This window comes from Armigeres subalbatus, chromosome 3 (genome assembly GCF_024139115.2).
Source record: "Armigeres subalbatus isolate Guangzhou_Male chromosome 3, GZ_Asu_2, whole genome shotgun sequence".
Taxonomy (NCBI): Eukaryota; Metazoa; Arthropoda; class Insecta; order Diptera; family Culicidae; genus Armigeres; species Armigeres subalbatus.
The window spans coordinates 66,639,084-66,650,067 of NC_085141.1; the positions used below are offsets into that span (position 1 = coordinate 66,639,084).

The window sequence follows — 10,984 nt, forward strand, 5'->3', positions numbered from 1 at the left end:
AATCGATTGACCAACAAATTAATTTACCAGCAAATCATTGAACAATAAGAATTTTACGAGTGTTAGGTCTATTTGTCTGTGGTGACCCTTGCCCCAGCTTACACGTGTTGTCCCGGTTTTTACCTGAAAGCTGATTAAATAAATATCAGAAATATGACGGATGATGAAGGGGATAACAAAAAGATCTTTGTCAAATGAAACAAACAATAATATTATTTTTTTGGTAAGGGTAAAATCAACTTAGCTGAGAACTGAAACCAAATTTGGATTACATTATACAAGGATAAAAATTGCAAAATGGAATGAAATGAAAAGCAGTAGATTAAAGATAAAACATACAAACCGCAACATTTATGTGTTTATCGCACACAAATCACAAATCTTTATCTCCGTTCCAACGAACGCACGCGCTGTTCCAAGGCATCCATGTACCGCTCCATAATCCGAACTCGCTTGAGGCAAACGGAAATGCGCTTCTTGTAGTCTTTCTCCTGTTCGGTATAGTCCGTTTTCATTTTCTGGTTTGCCTTCCTAGCGATCTGATACCGATCCCGATAGTAAATCGCATATCGGTACCATTGATTTTGCAAACATTGCAAATCTGATTGCGGCGCTGATTGAGTGGGCACTCGGCTTTTGTCCTAAGGAAATGAAATAGATATTCAAACAGCATAATAAAATGTCATTTGACAAATTTGTTCAAAACTTTTTTAGGAAGCTGATTTTACTTTATGGTTTTTGATGAAAACATGAAATGTCGTTTGGGGTATCACTCTAAAAGATTTATCACTTGATAAAGTGTGTCTTGATATGGTACGCTGAAACGTGAAACTTTGACATCATATTTTCTTTCTTTCTTGAAAAGAGTATCTTGACATCAATATGACTGTAAAAATGCTGATCGAATACAAAGTAGAAAAGACAAATTCAAGTTGGAATGAAAAGTACACTGTGCTTGCATTGATCAGCGCCTCGGGTTACAGATTTAGAGCAATGTTTTATTATTAAATGTAATCTAACACATTTAATAAGATTTATTTAAAGTGACAATATCCAGCTTCTGAAAAAAGTTTTCAAATTTGTCAAATGAATAATAATGATATTTTAAAACCCTATATTCAATCCTAATGTGGGAATTACAAATAGACATACTTCAACATCATGCGGAGCCTCTTGATCTTTTGACGAAGCAGGGCTGGCCACAACAGGACCTTCAATAGTATCACCAGGTTTTGATTTGCAACGACTATGAGCATTTTTGAGCAATTGAGCCATCTGGAGTTCGAATGTGTTTTGATCCTGCGCTGGGAACCATGAGGCTGTAAAAACGATTGATTTATTTTAGGTTAACATTGAATCGTAACTGGCAGTTTAAACTACAATACCTTTGATGGCCATCATAATCCTTTGGAGATCGCTCCTCATCGCGCAGTCATATTTTCCATTCTTTGTTCGAGCGAAACCAATCCGTCCCAGCACTTGGTCCGCGATAAAATTTCGCAACATATCTCCAAGCGTACCATTGTGTCGAATTGTGAGGACTTGAAGATGTGATATCTTAATGAGAGATATTGGTTTAGAGATAGACCAAGAATACTTGTCATCGATCGAATCTACAATATACATCTCTTAATAAAATTATTTAAAAAAAAATGTTGGCCTCAATCTAAGGTAGGTCTTGGCACCGATTAGCACATCATGAACTACCTTAAAATGGCAATGCCCCGCACACAGTCTCTAACTCAAATTCTGTTCTGGGCACAGAGTAGAACAATTGAATTTGTATATTTAAATCACAAAATAGCTTTAGCTTATTCAGATTATTTTTATTCAGCTTTATTACGAGTTGAAGTAGAGAAATAAAATTAAATGTACATATGAGCAAAATAGGCATCAATTTACTCTTTGTTATAATAAATCAAATCATATATGATAAAATGCACATTTTTAATAGGCGTACGGGCAGGGCCGGATTTAGCCGGAAGGGGGCCCCGGGGCCGACAGTTTGTGGGGGTCCCGAAATATACAAAAAAAAGGTTGGTTTTGGAACATAAGACACCCCACATGCCTTTTATTTATATTTAAAAAAAAATAGTACTATACTACTACTATACTGTCGTGAATCGCATATTTGTCCCATATGCATGGGAACCCGAGCAGAGTCCGCTATCAAAATATTATCAATATGATAACAAATTGAGTTTTTGATATCATAACTACAACATATTTTGATATAGAATTGCAGAGTACTCTAGCAAATATCATATTTTGATATTATTTTGATAATTGAAAATAATAATAGAGTCCGTATTCTATAAACCGCATGAAAACATATTTGAGGCCGTACACTCATTACGTGACAGCTTAAAGAGGGAGGAGGGGTCTGTCATTTGAATGAAAAGTTATTAAAAGAAATCTAACATTGGGAAGGGGCGATTGAAAAATCCAGAAAAATATCGTACTAAGTTTACCAAGTTTTTTTTTAATTTTTGTTTATTATAATTTGTTTATTTAAATCTATCTGAGTGCTGAACTTACAAACTGATATAAAATTGCAATGTCGAATGTTATTATCAATCTTTTTAAAACTTAAAAAATGTCCTAGTTTATACATAAACATATTTTCATAAAATTGATTATTTTCCAATTATCGTCCAACACAACGTAAACAGTGTTGTCCATGTCAGTTAATATTGTCTCTATGCGTAAAAAATGATCATCTATTCTGTTCTGATGTATGAGTCGTTATACCGTAAGATTCATTTGTTCGATATTGTGCATGATTAAATTGAAATCTGTCATGATAACTAAATTCTAAAATTGAAATATTCAGCTCACAAAGCCCGCAAAGGCTTCGTGCCGCGAGCCGAAATGTGCCGGGATAAGGATGGGAGCATCTTGACGGACGACGTGCGAATATAGAATCCGACCACTACCTCGTTGCAGTATGTCTGCGCTCAAAACTCTCGACGGTGATCAACACGCGTCGGAGTCGTCCGCCGCGGCTAAACATTGGGCGACTACAAGACGGTAGACTAGCCCAAGACTACGCGCAGCAGCTGGAAGTGGCACTCCCAACGGAAGAGCATCTCTTGAAGATGGCTGGAGAGATATTCGATCCGCCATTGGAAGCACCGCAACCGCTGCACTAGGCACGGTGGCTCCGGATCAGGGAAACGACTGGTATGACGGCGAATGTGAGCAGTTAGTTGAGGAGAAGAATGCAGCATGGGCGAGATTGCTGCAACACCGCACGAGGGCGAACGAGGCACGATACAAACGGGCGCGGAACAGACAAAACTCGATTTTCCGGAGGAAAAAGTGCCAGCAGGAAGATCGAGACCGTGAGGAGACGGAGGAACTGTATCGCGCTAATAACGCACGAAATTTCTATGAGAAGTTGAACCGATGTTGAATTCAACATCGCTTTGGAGGGAGTAATACGAAGGGCAGGGATTGACACGAGTGATACGATTTCCACGAAGTCCGTCCAGTTATTTGGTTTCGCCGACGACATTGATATCATGGCACGTAACTTTGAGAGGATGGAGGAAGCCTACATCAGACTGAAATACGAAGCTAAACGGATTGGACTAGTCATCAACACGTCGAAGACGAAGTACATGATAGGAAGAGGCTCAAGAGAGGTCAATGTAAGCCACCCACCACGAGTTTCTATCGGTGGTGACGAAATCGAGGTGGTTGAAGAATTCGTGTACTTGGGCTCACTGGTGACCGCATATAACGATACCAGCAGAGGAATTCGGAGGCGCATAGTGGCTGGAAATCGTACGTACTTTGGACTCCGCAAGACGCTCCGATCGAATAGAGTTCGCCGCCGTACCGAACTGACTATCTACAAAACGCTTATAAGACCGGTAGTTCTCTACGGACACGAGACCTGAACAATGCTCGTGGAGGACCAACGCGCACTGGGAGTTTTTGAAAGGAAAGTGTTGCGTACCATTTATGGTGGGGTGCAGATGGCGGACGGTACGTGGAGAAGGCGAATGAACCACGAGTTGGATCAGCTGTTGGGAGAACCATCCATCGTTCACACCGCGAAAATCGGAAGACTGCGGTGGGCCGGGCACGTAGCCAGAATGTCGGACAGTAATCCGGTGAAAGTGGTTCTTGACAACGATCCGACGGGAACAAGAAGGCGAGGTGCACAGCGGGCAAGGTGGATCGATCAGGTGGAGGACGATTTGCGGACCCTTCGCAGACTGCGTGGTTGGCGAAGTGCAGCCATGGACCGAGCTGAATGGAGAAGTCTTTTATGTGCAGCACAGGCCACTCCGGCCTTAGTCTGATAATAAATAATAAAAATCTTGACGGACGAACGTATGGTGATCGAAAGGTGGAAGCAGCACTATGAGGAACATTTGAATGGCACTGAGAGTACAGGCAGTGAAAGTAGGGCTGTGACGATATCGATATATCCGATAATATCGGGTTGAAATTATCGATACGATAACCGATATTTCAAAATCCGATATCGTCGATAATGGACTCGATAATATCGCCGATATGACTTTATTTGATGATGACTGTAAACTTTTCTGTCACAAGCAGTGTTAAAACATGTTAATCGACTAATTTGATCTAAACTTTTCTCACAGACTTCTGAACTAAACTAAACTTCTTCTGAGTCCAAATACAAGGGTTTTAAAGCTTGTCATTTGATAAAAAGTATCTTTTCAAAGTTCAAAAATTTAATTTTTACTGGGAAAGAAGTATATGACGTTTCCTTTTTATCTACTCTTTATCATAATATGTACATTTGGGGGTCCAAAATACGTTGCACTGTCCAAAACGAAGAATATTTTCATTTCAGAAAATGGCAAATTTCACTGATTTATCAATAACTGAAGCTCATTTCGAATTTCTATTTCATAAATAAGACTTTCATCTTTGAAATGGTGTCATTTCCGCCCATATCGAACCTGTATTTCAATGGATATAAGCATATATTGGGATGCACTTCCTCTAGGGGTCCAAAATAGGACAGTTACCCTACTAAAAGTGAAACAAACTATGAAAAAGTAGATGTACTTAGAAAAACTTTCTAGAGCATCCAAACCTTCCTTGAGTTTTGATCGAGTCATTGAGTTAGATTTTGAAGGTGTGTATAGATCGCTTTCTCCAAGCATTAGCCGTACTTTTGAGCTGGGATAGTCCCTTGGGACATCGATGTGTACCGTACAGCAAACTATTCTTGAGTAAAGATGTTAAAGGCCTGTACCGGTTACATATGAAATTAGATTTACAGCAATGCCCTGCTCAAGGATGTTACCGTGGAGGCACCATATTTGACGCAGTTAAGACAATTTTGAAAAGAATAATAATTGAAAAAATAATTGCAAAATGGATTCGCCTAATATTCTGAATAAAGAGCTTTCTACTATTATAGAATGTGTACAAATAATGAAACTTCGAAATATAAGTTAATTTCTTAGTTTTCTAGCCTGTTTTTATGTGGTACTTGAGGTGCCCAACTTGACGCACTAATTTTACCATGTTCCTAATTTGACGCACTTTGAAATTATGTTAAAACTCAATCAAATAAACGCCTTATTTTTTTTATATAATGACAGTGCAAAAGAACTTTGCACGTTATAAAACAACAAGTTAATTCATTTTACAAAGCAGCATTTCATTTATTTTTGTTCAGTTATTCTGCAAGTTATATGCTACGTGGCATATAAGAGTTTTGTTAGTTTCATTTACCCAATACATCAATCAAACTGCTTCTCAATTAGGTGTGAGAGTAATGTCAAAACATATATTTACGGGAGAACTAACCTTGACATTTCTTTGCATAACCAGCCTGTCATGGTCTGTTGCATTTGTAATAAAAACCACTTTCTTTGGTAAACTGCAATTTTGAATCTATAAACCGAGACGGATACAAGGAACGCAACCTGTATATTAGACTGGCCCAGGAAACAAAAAGTTGTGCATTTCCCCCCAGGATTGTGTATTTGTGTGAGAAAATCAATCTCTGAAAATTTCAGCTCAATCGCTTGTTGCATAAGCTGGCGCATTTGATTTGAAGTTTGTATGGGGATTTCAGCCAAAATGTATAGGAAAATACACCTCCGTCACTCATTCGATCTGGAAATTGGTTCTGATTGCTCGATTGACCTCAGAATTGCAAAAACGGCAGTTGGTATGCTACAGAACAATTTTACAGAACATTGTATCACAGACAAGCAGACGTAACAGCTTGAACATTTTTCTGAAAAATCCATCGCTCAACTCATCTACAACCATCTTGCGAGCATGTTACACGAAACGATGTTTCGTATGACATCGTCACCAGAAGGCGCTGGAGTGAAATGTCAAACCCGAAGGATTACGACACTAACGCCTCTAGTTGTGAATTGCGTAATCAATCAAATTCAAATTGATCGTTGAAGTCATTGTCGATGGTATTTTCTCTAGTGTTACGTCTGTTTGTCTGTGATTGTATGATGATTAAATGAACTTTTATATAGGTTTCGGCTGATGCGATTCGATCAAAAAACCCAAAAATACACAAATCAGCTCCTAATAAATCAGCCGAAAATTATATAAAAGTTCATTTAATCATCATGCAATGTTCTGTGAAATTGTTCTGTAGCATACCAACTGCCGTTTTTGCAATTCTGAGATCAATCGAGCAATCAGAACCAATTTCCAGATCGAATGAGTGACGGAGGTGTATTTTCCTATACATTTTGGCTGAAATCCCCATACAAACTTCAAATCAAATGCGCCAGCTTATGCAACAAGCGATTGAGCTGAAATTTTCAGAGATTGATTTTCTCACCAAAAGACACAATTCTGGGGGGTGCCCCTTGGAATTCGACAACATTTTTTTCTCCCCATAGTAATCTGGGCCAGTCTACTGTATATGAACATGTTTAGAACAACTTTGAAGCTACCAATATGCAAATGCTACTTGACCAGCAGATATATCTCAAAAATATTAGCTGTCCGTCTATATACATTTTTTCAATAAACTATTAGTAACGTAAACTGAATCTTATATAAGAAAGGCAGGCATAGTTTTGTTTAATTTTCTATTCAGGGTTGCCTGACTAGTGGCTTGTATAGCATTAGCATTAGCATTAGCATTGAGCAATTCGCACAAATTCGTAGTAGGTACAAGCCAAGACTATTGTATGAGAGTAGCATCACTTTCATCCGTTACCACAGATATTGATTTGGGACTAATCACTATCTCTTAGATGGAAGCAATGCACTCTCCAATAGTCGAGATCTATCCTGGCCACGTCCTTGCGAATGCTGAGGAAGGGGAAGGATGGTTAGTTAGACACCTACTTAAGAAAGATGCAGAGAACTCTACGACCTCTCATAGGTGCCACGGGAGATTTTGGGATTGTGTGGAAGGTTATAACAGTAGGAATCGTTTTGGTAGAACGTGAAACACAGAAAGAACTAAGATAGAAATACAAAGTACGAAAGGGACGAGCCTGGAATTGAACCCACGACCTCCTGCTTATAAGGCAGAAGCGGAAGTCACTAGACCACCGAGCTCGTCGCCTGCCTAGTGGCTTGTATAGCAACAGAGTAATTAATTAAAAATGTGTTCATTTTTTGGCCTGTTAGAATTTCGTACAGAGAAAGTAAATTGAACTGTATGATACTAATTTATTATATAATATTATTTTCTCATGAGAATCTCAAAACCAGCGAAGAAAACTGCATAATTACCAAATACCGTGTAAAAAACGCGTGAAAAAAATGCATCAAAATCGAAGACAGTATACGGCATACTACCATGGGTTGGACACTTAGTGGAATAATACAATGTTGATTAATATTCTAAGTAGTAGAGATTTAGTTAAAATAAAATGAATACATATTGCTTTTCCTAAGAGTATTATTGAGGTTTCTAAGCACTGCATTTTATATTCGTCTGATAAGGTTAATTAGGAACATCAAAATGAATTGTGAGCCTAATTTGACGCAGAACATTTTGGGTTGAAAAATGCGTTCGAATGTTGCAATGTTCAGCATAAAAGGAAAAGCTTACTCATAATGCTCGGCTGTTTGTAGGTAGGGGTCGAAAATTCTCACAAAAGTCATTTTGCGAGCAAAAAATGATCATTCGATCCTTAGCATTGTGGCTAAGAAAGCAAAAAATTGACGCATTATGAGTATGACCTCCATATATTTGATTCGGATAAGTTAATTCTTCATCGATAATATGCTTTTTAAGCCATATATGCAAAGAAGAAGAGCAAATAAAGCCATCTAGCTTGATTCTTTGATATATTTTTGGCGAAAACAAGTTTTATGAATCATTTGATATGAAAGTGCGCCAAGTTTGGACCTGCGTCAAATATGGTACTTCCACGGTACTGAGAAGAAATAACGAATACAATCACCGTATATAATGCAAAATTAGTAAATCTACAGTATCTACTTTCACTACTTACTGTATACTGAACTATGAACTACAATTGGTGCAATGGATGATCGTTTGCTCCCCATTCTTTTGTGTTAGTATTTTGTTAGTTAAGACTGGTACTAGACCCTGCCGGAACCTCCGCAGCATATACTCAAGAAGATGTTGTTAGATCATGCGACACCTTCTCTAAGTATTTGCATGGAGGTATGTATATCAAGTGTTTAATTATTTTCTATATATTGGCAAAAAATACTCGACGCGCTTCTGTTAAATTGAAATGTTATCGGGATTAAAATACGTACTTCAGTACTGCTTATAGTGTAACCTTACTCGGATGCAATTAAATTCATCTCGTTTTCATCTAACGGTAATGTGGTGAGTACTAATAATACTAGCAATGTGTACTATAAAAGAACAAATTATTTCACAATTTTAACAATATGCAGACACTTGACTTATCAACGTTGACCCCATCATCCGTGGACAGGGCAATTGTCCATGAAAAAATGTTCATGTTTTATCGTGTTTTTCTGGGTTTTTATTGATTGTTATGATGAAAATCAATATAGGTACCAATAATAAGGGTATGTAAAATCATCTCCATCTTATGGAAAATTATGGACGAGAACAGCTTCCCTGGGAAGCTTATCAAACTGATCAAAGCAACGGTGGATGGTTTGCAAAACTGTGTGAAGATTTCAGGCGAACACTCCAGTTCGTTCGAATCGGACTACGACAAGGTAATGGACTTTCGTGCCTAGAAAGTGTCATGCGGAGAGCCGGATGTAACAGCCGGGGTACGATTTTCAACAGATCCAGTCAATTTATTTGTTTCGCGGATGACATGGACATTGTCGGCCGAACATTTGCAAAGGTGGCAGAACTGGTGGTGAATGCATCGAAGAAAAAGTACATGCCTGTGGGCGGACAGTGTCGCTTATGTGAATAACTAAGTTTATTGGCATTCGGCATTTTATGGGAATTTCATGATGATCGGGTATTTCAGATAGCATAAAAAAATACTCCATATCCTCTGAGCAAATCGTGATAAATGTGATAAATAATAAAACTTCTAGTCGAGTATCGTGCTGGTAGATAATATAAAATAAACTTCAAGTACTCACCAAACATTCATACTGCTGCGCGGATACTATTCGATTTTCCAACTGGATCAACTGCTGATAGCTTTGAATTGGAAGCATATCAGCTATGGTCAACGACTCCTGGGCAACGGGAATACAACCATTTGATGAATTTACGTAATATTCATCTGAAAATTAATCAGAAACATGAGGTTCGAAGAAATTCTTGAAAATACGTCTAACAAAACTTACCAGATGGCCACGGATTGGTACTAGCCGATGAGTGTTTTTCCACAGCGGCACTGATGGGCTGACCATACCCGGGTAGCCCGTACTGCAAAGGTTGCTGGAAAGTTTGCTTGAAGAACTGCATGTTTTGATCGCCAGAAACTGCACTGGTGTTGTAATGTTCGCTTCCGAACTTTTGCTGGGCAGCAAAAAGGCCAGAATAGAGCACTAGGGACTGCTGCATTTTATTTATTTTTCCGCCGGAAATGGATGAAAATTTCAAGCGATTCCTTAATTAATGTGCACCTACCGATTGCTGATGCGTTATGTTGAGTTACCTTCCATTTCATTTCAAATATGCATAACGTTGTAAACAGGGTTGCCAGATTAAGTTATATAATAATATATCTCGCGCTTAGGGGCCGTTCAAAAATTACGTCCAAGGTTTGAGGGGGGGAGGGGGGTCAGAGTTTTGTGACAGTTTGTGACAGGGGAGGGAGGGGGGTTTCGTCTTATGTGACGTCCGTCCACAAGAAAAAAAATACTGAAAGCATTTTAGAAACAACTTGCATTTTAAAAACATTCAAACTGTTAGTAAGGGACATAACTCACTATGTTATTGTGAAAATAGTGTACGAAAAAGATAAACCACAGTAATCGCTAAAATATAAATGAGACATGTACGTACAGGGGGAGGGGGGGGGGTCAATTATTTGTGACAGTTTGTGACAGGAGGGGGGGAGGGGGGTTGAAAATGCCGAAAAACGATGGACGTAATTTTTGAACGATCCCTTAGTGTAAAATGCGGTTATTCGTCGGTTCCTATCATACAGTAACTTTATACTTATGAACCGTTGCCTTGCGCTGCCGAACACTGACTGACTCGCTTGCCACTGCTATTCCAGTTCATCTCCTGTTTACCTCTCACCCATTCGTAGGTTCACTCATTCGTCCGGCTTTCACCCGCTACTGAATACTAGTTACTCTCGCGTGTTCTCTTACCCGTCAATGAAACACCATGTCATTCGATACACCCGTTACATCCCTCCAATTTTATAGTATTTTGGTTAGTATTTGTCTTTCAGTTTTTTCTTCAGTAGAGTATTCCTATTGGCTAGCATTTTATAATAAAACTTTATTTATGTTTTACCTTGAATTTTATTTTGATTATTATTCCACAAAATCCGCTAACTTTGTCGGGCGTCGGCTGATACGCTTTCGTGGTGATCCTGCCTTCTCGGTTATATTATCT

General features: G+C 38.6%; 1 protein-coding gene across 1 annotated transcript; it reads right to left on the reverse strand.

The window, feature by feature from the left end:
* Nucleotides 1-205: 205 nt before the first annotated feature.
* Nucleotides 206-10,065, reverse strand: LOC134220437 (uncharacterized). Its single transcript, XM_062699496.1, has 5 exons — nucleotides 9,757-10,065; nucleotides 9,547-9,692; nucleotides 1,386-1,557; nucleotides 1,153-1,319; nucleotides 206-641 (listed from the first exon to the last, which is right to left on the reverse strand). The coding sequence occupies exons 1-5, from the start codon at nucleotides 9,974-9,976 to the stop codon at nucleotides 384-386; spliced, it is 963 nt and encodes a 320-aa protein (XP_062555480.1). The 5' UTR covers nucleotides 9,977-10,065; the 3' UTR covers nucleotides 206-383.
* Between the last annotated feature and the right edge of the window lie 919 nt (nucleotides 10,066-10,984).

Coding starts and splice junctions, on each gene's coding strand:
- LOC134220437 (XM_062699496.1), bottom strand. CDS start 9,976: ATGCAGCAGTCCCTAGTGCTCTATTCTGGCCTTTTTGCTGCCCAGCAA. Junction 1,558..9,546: donor CGCAGCAGTATGAATGTTTG/GTGAGTACTTGA, acceptor TCTCTCATTAAG/ATATCACATCTTCAAGTCCT. Junction 642..1,152: donor AGGCTCCGCATGATGTTGAA/GTATGTCTATTT, acceptor TCATTTCCTTAG/GACAAAAGCCGAGTGCCCAC.